At 47.3% G+C, this 13,971-nt stretch overlaps 1 protein-coding gene across 2 annotated transcripts in view; it reads right to left on the reverse strand.

The window, feature by feature from the left end:
- Positions 1–12,503, reverse strand: part of LOC145360645 (tropomyosin alpha-1 chain) — a 47,615-nt gene extending 35,112 nt beyond the window's left edge. Inside the window, exons 1-2 of one of the 2 annotated variants that reach the window (XM_080215992.1) lie at positions 12,231–12,503; positions 11,438–11,563 (exon numbers count right to left, since the gene is read on the reverse strand). In XM_080215992.1, the coding sequence (XP_080072118.1) occupies positions 11,438–11,563; positions 12,231–12,344 (240 nt within the window). In that variant the 5' untranslated portion in view covers positions 12,345–12,503. The remainder of the gene's footprint in view (positions 1–11,437; positions 11,564–12,230) is intronic. The other variant, XM_080215991.1, reaches the window with a different exon arrangement.
- Between the last annotated feature and the right edge of the window lie 1,468 nt (positions 12,504–13,971).

The following is a 13,971-nucleotide window of genomic DNA, read 5'->3' on the forward strand; positions in this document are numbered from 1 at the left end:
CATTCTACTTTCCAATTCCTGGAAGTTTATCATTCTGAGGGGCTAAAGGTTGTAATTTGTCAGCATTTACAATACCCATAGTGGAAAGTTGCCTCATACCAGCAATGCTTGGATTGGAGGGAAGGAAGCTAAGAGGAGATTTGATAGAGATATTCAAAATCATGAGGGGGGCTAGACAGAGTGGGGGGGTAGGGGTTTCCACTCGTAAAAAGATCAAGAACGAGAGGGCACGAGTGATTCAAGTGATTGGCAAAAGAAGCAAATGTGATAGAGAAAAAAAAAATGACTTCACACAACAGGTGTTCAGGCCTGGAATGCAACGCCTGTAAGTGAGGTGGAGGCAGGGGTAGGGGAAAAGACTGAGTCATATTCCTCATTCAGAGAGCCAGTGCAAACACAATGGGCCGAGCGGCCTCCTTCTGCACTATAAGAATTCTGTAATTCTGCTCAGCACCTGCCCATATGGCAAAGTCTCAATTGTTAACTGTACATTGTTACTGTTACATGACTGCCATTCTGCAAGATTTTCACTTAAAAGGCCAAGCTGTTTCAAAAAATTACATAAGAATGTCTCCTTTAGCTACTTGGTAGCACAACTTTACTACTGTTTGGGGGGGCAGGGGGGGGGGGGAGAGGAGAGAAAAAGAGATGGGCCATTAAATTTACGTTGTGCGCGCCAATTTGGAAACACGCAAAATTGTTCATGATGACATTGGATGCACAACCCAAAATCATCGTCTACTTGAGCAATATTTTGGTAGGCAGGGGCGCACGGGAGTTGGAAGTGCGCTCTTTAACAATCAAGCAGACAATTTCGCCCGTCAAGGGGCCATGTGAATGTAATTCTATGTGGCTTATCTGCGTTTAGTTGGTGGATGGGCCAATAGAGCAGGCCTTTGTATTTTAGCTTCAACCTCGATCCAGGGTGGGATGAATTGTCAAGGCTGAAATAAAATTAACAGGTGCCTGGGGACGGAGGTTTGTGTTTGAATGAACTGCCTAGACACTCTGCTTAGTTTTCACGGATCTTCCTTGAGGTAGCTCTGCAGTGACCTTCCCTGATGGTTCAGGGATCTGCAGTTCCCTGAGACAGTTCTGCAGCGACTGTCCCAGATGGAGTACATTAGAAGGAACAGCTCACACCCTTCCTCACAGTGCCCACCCTCCCCTGCAACACTGAACCTTTCCCAGCCTGTTGGCTGCCATTAATTGGCTAGCAAGCATGAAATGACCTTCCAGTGCCAAAAGCACATTTCATGCCAACTTCTGGACCCTTCGAATGCCCATGCCCAGTAAGTTCTGGCCGTGAGGTCAAAGCACTCACCAGGACAGGCAAGAACGTCAAATTTCAAATAAATAAACAATTCATTTTGCTTGAAAAAGGGGCACTGATTGGTTCCTAAGTCAGCTCCAATTGGTCAAGATGTTGCCATGGTGAATACATCAGTGAGTTACCATTCTCAAAAAAAAGCAGAGGATTGGTCCATATTCATCGATGTAGCTTGCAGAAAGCACAAGTGAGCTCCATAATGAGCCCAAATAATCATCTTAAAACGGTTGCTAGCGTAATTCCTAGCAAATTCAGGATTGTTCAACAAATGCTGCCCATTCTCAGAATCAGACCTAATGTTAGGCATTATGCTGCCAAGTCTGTCGGTTGTATGCCCCAGTGACTGATGAATTGTATCAAGCAGCACTTCCCAATCGACTGTTCACAAAAGGCACTATTGTACTCAAAGTAACCCTGCTTGCAAAAAAATTAGAACTGTCCCCATCTGTTCTATAGATTGCCTCCATGTACATGGAGCAATTTGCCGGAAGTGAGGTGTCATATTAGAATCAGAGGCCCTTCAGCCCATCGAGTCTGCACCAAAACCAAGAAACACCTGACTTCCCACCTAATCCCATCTACCAGCCCATAGCCCTGAATGTTATTTGCCAAGTGCTCATCCAGGTACTTTGTACAGGATGTGAGGCAACCCACCTCCACCACCCACGCAGGCAGTGCATTCCAGACCATCACCACCCTCTGGATAAAAAGTTTTTTTTTTACATCCCCCCTCAACCTGAACCCATGTCGCTTTGGGACTTACCCTTCAACTAAGGGGAACAGCTGCTCCTTATCCACTCTGTCCATGCCCTTCAATCAGGTCGCCCCTCAATCTTTTTTGCTCCAATGAAAACAACTTAAGCCTATTCAACCTCTCTTATAACTAACGTTCCATCCCAGGCAGCATCCTGGTGAATCTCCTCTGAACCCCCTCCTGTGCAATCATATCCTTCCACGGCAACCAGAACTATACACAGATCTCTAGCTGTGGCCTTAACAAATTACTTGACTTCCGTGCTTTGGTAATCTATGCCCCGATTGATAAAGGCAAGTATACCAAATGCCTTTTTCACTACCCCACTAACACACCCTCCCACTTTGAGAAGTATGGACAAATGGCAAGGTCCTTTTGTTCAACAGAACTTCCGAGTGTCACGCCATTCAGTGACTATTTTGTTGTCAAATTATTCCTTCCAAAGTGCATCACCTCACACTTTTCAGGATTAAATTCCATCTGCCACCTGACCATTCCGTCTATATCTTTTTGTAGCCCCAGACACTGAGGTGGGACATTGAGGGACACTTGGTCTGCACTCACACAGAAACTGATGCTTCTGAAGCAAATGTGGAAAGGGAGTTTCCCTAGACACCTGGAAAACCAAGATCCTCATCCAACCAGCTCCCAAAGCACAACATTTACACCACCCACTTAGATCCTGGACTATTTTCCTTGTTTTAGAACCACAGAAACCCTACAGTGCAGAAGGTCATTCGGCTCTGAGCATAGAACACTACAGCACAAACAGGCCCTTCGGCCCACAAGTTGTGCTGATCATATCCCTACCTACCAGGCCTATCTATAACCCTCAATCCCATTAAATCCCATGTACTCATCCAGAAGTCTCTTAAAAGACCCCAGTGAGTTCGCCTCTACCACCACCGACGGCAGCCGATTCCACTCACTCACCACCCTCTGAGTGAAAAACTTACCCCTAACATCTCCTCTCTACCTAACAGGCTCATTGTAATCGGTGCAGGCTCAATCCCACCCGAGCCCTATCTCCACTTAGTTATTCTGCTAATCCCTCTAACCGATTACATCCTGGAACACTACGAGTCACCACATCCAATCAGCCTAACCCGTACATCTTTAGACTGTGGGAAAAAAAAACGGAGGAAACTCACACAGACACAGGGAGAACGTGCAAACTCCACACAGAGACCCAAGTTGGGAATTGAACCCAGGTCCCTGGTGCTGTGAAGCATCAGTGCTAACCATTGTGCTGCCCTGTGAAAATTTGTGAAGCTCCTCTCAACAAAGACAGAGGGATGATTAGATTTATCATTGCCTCCAATGTGCCAGCACAGTCGGTGGCCAACTGAGATCAGGAGGATCTCAAAGTGACGACTAAGGTCTAAGGCTAAGGTAGCAATAATTAACACTTTGGGTACTTGGACAACCTACAGCAGGCACTCAAAGCACTAAAGTAGCAGCAACAGTAGCACCTTCACAAGATACTCCAAATCCAGGGGTAAGAAAGGCAATCCAACAGCAGCATCTTTTCTCAAGCCAATTTAGCCAGCATTGAGATGCTAATCACTCAGAACCAGTTCTGCTGGGTCAGACGTGTTACTAACATCAGACTCGTTAAGCAACTGCTCTACTCTGAATCAGAGCAGAGACTCCCAGGGGGACAGGGAAACAGGTCAGGGTGCGTTTGAGGACATCCTTTAAGAAGTCAAACATATCCCCCCCCCCAACTCACGGGGAACTCTGACTTGTGACTGACTGAACTGCAGAAGGCTCATTTCCCACTGCAGGAGGGTGCCCAACACCCCCAGAGACTGTGTGGGGAATGTTTAGAGGGAATGCACAGCCTGTCTACCCAACCCTTCAAGCATGTGGCAGAGTCCAGATTGCACACTGCTTTTTAAATAAGAACATAAGAAATAGGAGCAGGAGTAGGCCATCTAGCCCTTCGAGCCTGCCCCGCCATTCAATAAGATCATGGCTGATCTGAAGTGGATCAGTTCCACTTTCCCGCTTTCTCCCCATAACCCTTAATTCCCCTGTCTATCAGAAACCTATCTACCCGTGACTTAAATATATTAAGCAAGGTAGCCTCCACCACTTCAACAGGCAGAGAATTCCAGAGATTCACCACCCTTTGAGTGAAGAAGTTCCTCCTCAACTCCGATCTAAACTGCCCCCCTCCCCCTTATTTTGAGGCTCTTCCCTCTAGTCCTGCTATCCTTTCTAAGTGGGAAGAATCTCTCTACCTCTACCCTATCCATCCCCTTCATTATCTTATAGGATCCCCCCCTCATCCTTCTAAACTCCAACGAGTTTAGAATCAGCCATCTCAGAACCCATCACAGTAGCATGGAAGCAGTCACCCTCAATCCGGAGGGACTGCCCAAGGAGAGATGTCCTTGATAAACTCTTCGAAACCTTTAAACAGACAGCTCTGGGCTGAGCTGATTGCGGCAGCCTCTCCTTTGTTCTGTCCACCGACAGACCGGAAAATCAGCTTCAAATAAGGCGGTTGATTAAATCAAGGCAGCCTCCCAAATGCCGGACAGTACAAACCACATCAAAGCAAGGACTCACCAGAAGTTTAGCACGGATACATCTCCCAATTCATTTCCTACCCAAACACAGAACCATAACTAAATGCACATCTTAAATTTTAAAATAAAAAGGTTTAACCTTTGAATGAACTCATTAGTGCAACTAAACGATGCATCCATAGCACACAGAAAACAAATTTCCTGAACTAAATGCAATCTTCAAAACCCAGGAAACTATGGGGAGGGGGAGGGGGAGGGGGAGGGGGGGGGGGAAATGGAAATAAACCTATAATTAAATACCAATCTGTAATTAGGAGAAAAGCTGCTTTGAAACTTGCATTTCCAGACTGGCTTATCCACGTTTAAGGAATGGACATCTTTGTGTATTTAATCTTCAATGGCCTCCCTCTCTCCCCAAGCCCCAAAGGAGCAGAAATCCTATCCTTTATAAACAGGTAGGCGAGCTCCCGTTAAAGAGGTCACAGTTTATTTTCCAGTCTTTGTTGTTCTGGGTGAAAGTTGGTGGGTGGGTGGTGAGGGGGTGAAATTTGGGGTGGGGTGGGGTGGGGTGGGGGGGGGGAGCTGGTTACAGGATCCCCCCCCCACCCGCCAGGATTACATTGTTACCGCCGCCTGCTCCCAGTTGCCCAGCCTTTCAAGGTTACTGGCTCTCACTTGCTCCCGGCACTGCCGCTCTGTATCCACTTCTCTCTGCAGTCTCTCCGCTTTCTCCTCCGCCACATCTGCCTGGTCCTGCAAACTCTTAATTTTCCTCCTCACTGCATCCACCGACATCGCGCTGGCCATTCTATTCCTCTTCACTTGCCTCCCCTTTCACTCTTCCTCTCTCCCTCCTCCCAAAAAAAAGGGGGAAACAAAAAAAAATCAAGCTGAACCTTGGGGGGAGGAAAAATCCCTTTAGAGAGAAAAAAAATCTCTACTCTCCCGGTTTCGAATGCACTTAGCACCGGAAGTAACCCAGCTTTTAACCCTCTCCTGCCCACACTGCAAATTAACTACACATCAGGGAGGGGCAATGTACAAATCCTGGCATGGCCAGTTCGGATTAGAACCTCTCTGCAGCGATCTATTAGATTTTTGTCCCCTTGCTGTAGACTTTTTGGTTGCAGGGGCCACACGTTAAATGCCCATTGTGGGAGGTTTCACATTCCAAGGTGTATCACACCGGAACACGCCATCTACAGGAGTTACAGACTGGGAACTGACCCTGGGGGAAAGGAAGGCATTTCTCTGCTGGAGAGCGGGGTCAGCAAATGCTGCAAATATTCGCGTATACACCCAAAACCTGCAGTATCCCACGGGGGGAAGATACATCCGAGCGTCAGTCCTTTTAGTAAATGAAAAAGCAAAGCATTTGACATTTATATAACGTCCTCAGGCAGAAGTAGTTCTGATATGCTGTTGTAATGTAGAGGGAGCTGAATCGTAGAATCCCTGCAGTGCAGCAGGAGAACACAGTAAAAAGTCTGACAACACCAGGTTTAAGTCCAACCGATTTATTTGATAGTAAACTCACAAGCTCACTCAGTACATATAGGCCAGTACAGAGAGGCCAGAACTCTCCATTCACCTGACAAAGGGACAAACCCCGAAAGCTTGTGAGTTTACTATCAAATAAATAGGTTGGACTTAAACCTGGTGTTGTCAGACTTTTTACTGTGTTTACCCCAGTCCAACGCCGGCATCTCCACATCAGTGCAGCAGGAGGCCATTCGGCCCATCGAGCCCGCACCCTCAACAATCCCAACCAGCCCCTATTCCCTGTACCCCCCCCCCCATATATTTACCCCACTAATCCCCTTGACATTAATGGACAATTTATCATGCGCAGTCCACCTAACCCCGCACATCTTTGCGCAGTGAGTAAATCCTGCACAGCAAGATCCTACAATGAGGTGGTATGACCACTTTTGTTTCTGTAGGCTTGCTTAGGATGATTCATTCATAAGGGGTAATTTTACAACCTCACCTCTTCTGGGTAGATTTGTAACACAGTAAGAAGTCTGACAACACCAGGTTTAAGTCCAACCAGTTTATTTGATAGTAATCCCATAAGCTTTTGGAAACGGTGTTCCTTCGTCACTTATCAAATAAACTGGTTGGACTCAAACCTGGTGTTGTCAGGCTTCTTGCTGTGTTTACCCCAGTCCAACGCCGGCATCTCCATATTGTAAATTTGTAACACCAGGTTAAAGTCCAGCAGGTTTATTTGGTAGCATGAGCTTTCAGAGCTCTGTCCCTTCAGCAGATGAGTCCTGATGAAGGGGCAGCACTCCAAAAGTTCGTGCTACCAAGTCAACCTGTTGGAGTTTAACCTGTGAAACTGTGCCCACCCCCTAGTCCACCCCCGGTATCTCCACATCACGTGTAAAGTTGAAGCATGGAGCCAATTTTTGAATGCACTGAATGACACTCGGGGAGCCTCAGTCCCAGTGGTGCCAAGTTTGAGGGATGTGAATACCTGTGATTTGCCATTGCCTCTTATTTATAAACATAATTGAATGAACAATTTAATAAAGGAAATTATACTGCTGAAGAAATTGTCTTCTCAAATCTAGGCCTTTAGTTTGAATGTACCCTGGAATGCTGCAGCGATTGTGCTCTCTTCCTGGATTGTAAGGAAGCTTGCACCATCTTTCAATAAGGTACATCCATTCCAATCTCATTTAAACTGCCTTTAGCTCAAGATGTGGAGATGCTGGTGTTGGACTGGGGTGGACAAGATGAGAGGTCACACGGCACCAGATTATAGTCCAAGAGGAAATCACAAGCTTTCAGAGCGCTGGTCCTTCATCGGGTGAAGTCTTGACTGGAGAGGGGAAGTTTTGACTTCACCCGATGAAGGAGCAGTGCTCTGAAAACTTGTGATTTCCAATAAACATGTTGGACTCTAACCTGGTGTTGTGTGACCTCTCATCTTACCTTCAGCTCACACTAAAGCTGGCTCAGATGGGCTGTGATGGCAAGCATAATGAGTACTGTGCTTCAGTACATTGCCAACTGACAGCTGTGTCTTAGCAGTAGTAGTCTGCAACAATTCTCAACCAAAACTTCCACCGTGGTACAAAGGACAAAGAACAACACAGCATGGGAAACAGGCCCTTTGGCCCAACGAGCCCGCGCTGCTATTCTAACAGTGTGCTTTTCTTCCTCCACCCCTGACCCATGTCTATGCTTATGGTACCCCCATTGGAAACCAATTGGTACTGAGGGAGTACTACACTGTCAGAGATGCCATCTTTCAGATGAGATGTGAAATCCAGTCTGCTCTCAGCTGGATATCACATTATTGTGAAGAAGGGCTGTCTTGTGTCCTGGCCAATAATTATCCCTTAAACGTCACAAAACATGTTATCTGGTCTCAGTCGGATTGCATTTGTGGGATTTTGCTGCGTGAAAATTTCTTGCCGTGCTTTCTACATTTCAACAGTGCTTCAGGAGGGATTTACTGTAACGTGCTTTGAAACAAGCACATATAACCTGTTCCCACAAGGGCTGACAGATGGCATTGAGCACATACCATGCTAGGCATGTTTCATCATCCCATTGACATCTGGCAACTAGACAGACACAAATGTTTATGAAAATCTGCATGGATTCAGTACACAGTGACTCCAAGTATGAGAACAGGAGAGTGAGAAAAGGAAGGGTTGGGGTTGGAATTAGCCAGGACTCCTGATTACTTTCCAGCTTACTCCCTTCTGCAATATTGGTTATGGTTATGATCTGGATGCAGTTATGTTTGATAAGCCGCAATGCTAGCTGCCCATAAACAGTGACCATTTGAATCAGACACCCCCATCTGATTCAGTTATTGCTCCACAAGTAGGAAATAGACCATGAATAGGAAGAGGCCAACTGGCCCTTCAAACCTGCTCCATATTCAATAAATATAGAAGCTTAGAAACTAGAAACAGGAGTAGGCCATTCAGCCCTTTGAGTCTGCTCCACCCATTCATTATGGCTTTGCACCAAATTCAATATCCTGATTCCCCCTTCCCCCATATCCCTTGATTCATAGAATCATAGAACCCTACAGTTCAGAAAGAGGCCCTTCAGCCCATCAAGTCTGCACCGGCCACAATCCCACCCAGCCCCTACCCCCATATCGCTACATATTTTACCCGCTAATCACACAATGTTTTACCCTCAACTACTTTCTATGGTAGCAAGTTCCACACATTTACCACTCTCTGGGTGAAGAAATTTCTCCTCACCTCAGTCCTAAAATGTTTACTCCTCATCCTCAAACTACAACCCACCTGGACTGCCCACCATTTGGAACATTCTTTCTGAATCTACCCTGTCTAAGCTTAGAATTTTATAAGTTTCTATCATAGAATCTCTACAGTGCAGAAAGAGGCCATTTGGCCATCGAGTCTGAACCGACCACTATCCCACCCAGGCCCTACCCCCATATCTCTACATATTTACCCACTAATCCCTCTAATATAGACATCTCAGGACACTAAGGGGCAATTTTAGCATGGCCAATCAACCTAACCCACATATCTTTGGACTGTGGGAGGAAACCGGAGCACCCGGAGGTAACCCACGCAGTCACGAGGAGAATGTGCAAACTCCACACAGACAGTGACCCAAGCTGGGAATCAAATCCCGGTCCCTCGAGCTGTGAAGCAGCAATGCTAACCGCTGTGCTACCGTGCCACCCAGACCCCCTCTATGAGATCTCCTTTCACTCTTCTAAACTCTAGTGAATATTATCCTAACCAACTGAGTCTCTCCCCAAATAACAGACTTGCCATCCCAGGAATCAATCTGGTAAACGTTCGCTGTACCCCCTCTAAAGACCTGGTTGTGGTCTCAACTTCACTGTCCTGTTTGCACCACCCTACCCACACCCCCATCACCCCTGAACCCTCAAAAATGTGTGTATCTCAGCTTGAATACATTCAATGACACCCCCCCACTGCTTTCTGGGAAGAGAATTTCATAGACAAAGGACCTGCTGAGAAAAAAAATCATCTTGGTCTTAAAAAGGAGACCTCTTATTAAACCCCACTTCTAACCTCCCCCTGGAAAAGGAACCTGCCCCCTTAATCCTAACAAGTTCCCTCAGGATCTTACATGTTTCAATAAGATCATCTTTCATTCTTCTAAACTCCAATTGGTATGGGCCCAACTTGTTCAATCTTTCTTCATAAGATTCATCTCAGGAATAAGTCACATTTACATCCCTTTCCAAATAAGGAGAGCAAAAAGACGCACAGTATTCCTTCCATATCTAGTCCTGCCAAAGCCCTGTACAGCTGGAGTAAAACTTCCCAGTTTTGTAATCCATTCCCTTTGCAATCAACACCAACATTCCATTCCGTTCTTCCCTTTAGGAGAGGAGGAAACAGGAGAAGGGAGCAACATAATCCATCTGAATCAGGAGGGGTGAATCAACCCCCCCCCCCCATTCTCATTATTAATTGGTAGCTACAAACTTATCCACTCATTCTGAAACCATACACATGGGTGAGGGAAGGATGGGGATGATTCCGTCTGGCTGACGCTGCCTGCAGCCAAGATTAAGACATGAAGAAGGGGCCACTTTGCTGGAGTTTTGGGATCCACTCAGTCCCAAACCAGCGAGGAGTTCAATCCTCCAACAGAAAAGCCAACATTCCCAGTGAAATAGAATGGGAGAAAAAGGCCTTTCCACCTCTTCCTTTGATGCCTTTTTCATTGAGGGATTGATATCATCCAGAAAATCCCAGCATCCAGCCATCGATACATTTATTCCCATCCCAATCTAGAAATGTTCCCCTATCCACACACAGTGCGCTCACACTCTTGGCACAGTGGCTGGGAGAGGAGCAGAGTTCCCCTTGTTACACGAATTTGGAACTTACATTAAAATAAAATATTTTTCTGACTACAATCTCCTCGAGTTGAGAATAATCTGTAGCATTTTAAAGATTTTCTGAATGGGGTAAAATAGATTTCCACCGCAGCTGGGGTTTGGCGGGGCGACAAAGTGGCTGGGATCTTGCTGTACATTCCGTCCAACCTGAGAAATACTCGGGACATGGGCAGCACATAAAATAATGTAAATAATTTTTAACTTAAGAGTGGGATTAACACGTGGCACTTGTTAATACAGCTCCCTCGAGTGATTTAACTTGGCTGTGTCAAAGCTGCGGTGATCTGGTTAAACCGAGTTATTTGTTGTACAGAATGCCAGGGATATAAGTGCTATTCGGAATACTCCGCATACTTTTCCTTTTAAGGAATATCCCTCACTAACGTAATCTCAACTCGTATTCAAAATAGATGAGGGGGGGTTGGGGGGGAGATGGATTCTTGTTGCCGTCCTTTGGAGGCGACACCTCCAGGATGTGATCGCTGTCTAAGGCAGTTTTATTCCCACTCATTTGCATAGTTGTGAGCTAATAGTGAGGGACAAGTTTGTTAAACACATTAAACATCCTTGTCGGACATCTCTCACCTCTCCAGGGGGGCAGGTCCCTAAAGCCCACATAGATAGCTCAATGCCATATAAAGTACTGGGCTATTAATACCCACACACACCCCACTCAGGATAGAATGCACATACATCTCAGCTTGTCTTAAATCTCCAAGGAGTATTTTTAGGTGCAAACTTGGGGGTTTCGCTGTCTACACAAGAAGAGGAAAAGTCTTCACAAACAATAGGAAACAAACTGTATAACAGTGCGGATAGCCGCTGGGACTTTTGAGCTTTGTCATGCATTGAGATTTGTGAAGGGAAATCAGGCAGGACTGAAGTAGTTTAATTTCTGCAGATATGAAGCAGTGCACTATACTCACATCAGTGGCTTTCTTCTCAGCCAGTTCCAGCTTCTCCTGCGCATCTTTCAGAGCTTCAGAGTATTTGTCGAGCTCGTCCTCTGTGCCTTTTAGCCTTTTCTGTAAGGCCACCAGCTCATCCTCCAACTACAGTGAGTGTGTGTGGGGTTGTGCACAGCACCAAGGCGTCGGCAGATAAGTGCAGAGACAGAGAGAGGAGACAGAGCGGAGACAGGCGGCGTGCCCGGCGCAGATCGGGAGTCGAGTGTTTGAGAGAGAGAGAGAGATGGAGAGAAAGAGAAAAGAAAGCAGAAGAAGTTAAGAGAGATCCATTGACTGGGGCACAAATACCTTCGTAGCATTCTCCTCCGCGAGCAGCTGTCTCTCCTCAGCCTTGTTAAAATCTTCCAAGAATTTATCCCTCTCATCCTCCACCGCACGCAGTTTCTTTTCCAATTGCAAAGCATCATCCTCAAACTATCAGAGATTGTAAAATGTATTAAAACATATTTTAAACTCCAAAACGCTGCGTTCAAATTATCCCCACAGTGTTGGACTCCCGAAACTGGCAAGAGAGAATTTAACATTGCCGGAATCCCAAACAGGGAAATATCTACAAAGCAGCCCCTTTCTAAAAGCAGAGTTTCATTATCTACTCATTAACTGTTGTACATTTACAGCCTGTTCCAGTGAGGGTGGAACATCTGCAGCCTGTGCCCCCTGGTACAGGAGCCTGGCAGAGAGGGGAGCCGGCTCAGGGGGGACTGGTCTTGGGGTGGGGGGGGGGAATGGGGGGGTGGTTGAAGTGGCCAACCTGTTTGCTCCGGTCCTCTGCTGCTTTCTTATCCGCCTCAGCTTGTTCAGCTCGGTCCAAGGCATTCTCCTTGTCCAGCTTCAACATCTGCATCTTCTTCTTGATGGCGTCCATGGCTGCTGCTTTGTTTGCCGAGGGCTAAGACAAAATATATATCAAAAGTGAGGAGAGGGGGAGCGCGGAAAGGCTGCGAGGAGGGAGAGAGAGACCGAGCTGATCCAGGAGTTAAGCTGAAGTGCACCGAATCGAGTCCCGGCCTGAGAAATATGTTCCTCTCAGGGCAGATTGAATTCCTTGGGACATTTAATACTTTTTTGGAAGCAGTCGGAGTTTCTCCCTACCCTATGGCCAATCTTGCTCCTGCATCAGCCCTTTGATTCGTTGCTGGGGAACATTTGACTTGCAGCATCACCGTATATGGGGAGTTAGTGCGGACACGTTCATCCGTCAGCACAATTCCAGCAGCTTTTAGTGTGCGGAACAGAACAGAGAGCAGCTTCACCCGGGACACAGAGACAGACAGAGAGACAGAGAGAGATAGCCCACCCCACACCAACACAGCACCCTCCCCAACACCCAACACAGCACCCACCCCACATCAACACAGCACCCTCCCCAACACCCAACACAGCACCCACACCAACACCAACACAGCACCCACACCAACACCCAACACAGCACCCACCCCACATCAACACAGCACCCTCCCCAACACCCAACACAGCACCCACACCAACACCCAACACAGCACCCTCCTCACCCCAACACCCAACACAGCACCCACACCAACACCAACACAGCACCCACACCAACACCAACACAGCACTCACACCAACACCCAACACAGCACTCACACCAACACCAACACAGCACCCACACCAACACCAACACAGCACTCACACCAACACCAACACAGCACTCACACCAACACCCAACACAGCACTCACACCAACACCCAACACAGCACCCACACCAACACCAACACAGCACTCACACCAACACCCAACACAGCACCCTCCCCAACACCCAACACAGCACCCACCCCAACACCTAACACCCAACACAGCACCTACACCAGCACTCAACACAGCACCCTCCCCAACACCCAACACAGCACCCACACCAACACCTAACACCCAACACAGCACCCACACCAACACCAACACAGCACTCACACCAACACCCAACACAGCACTCACACCAACACCAACACAGCACCCACACCAACACCAACACAGCACTCACACCAACACCAACACAGCACTCACACCAACACCCAACACAGCACTCACACCAACACCCAACACAGCACCCACACCAACACCAACACAGCACTCACACCAACACCCAACACAGCACCCTCCCCAACACCCAACACAGCACCCACCCCAACACCTAACACCCAACACAGCACCTACACCAGCACTCAACACAGCACCCTCCCCAACACCCAACACAGCACCCACACCAACACCTAACATCCAACACAGCACCCACCCCAACACCAACACAGCAACCACCCCAACACCAACTCAGCACCCACCCCAACACCCACCCTGGTACCCATATGAACACCCATTCCAGCACCTACCCCAACACCCACCCAAACACCCTTCACAACACCCACCCCAATACACTACCCAACACCCTGCCCAAAACCCACCCCAACATCCAGACTCAATATGCACAAAAATACTCACCCCAACACAGAACCCAAATAACACCCACCAAAACACCAATC

Source organism: Carcharhinus amblyrhynchos, chromosome 32, assembly GCF_965287045.1.
Source record: "Carcharhinus amblyrhynchos chromosome 32, sCarAmb.v2.hapA, whole genome shotgun sequence".
In the NCBI taxonomy this organism is placed as follows: domain Eukaryota; kingdom Metazoa; phylum Chordata; class Chondrichthyes; order Carcharhiniformes; family Carcharhinidae; genus Carcharhinus; species Carcharhinus amblyrhynchos.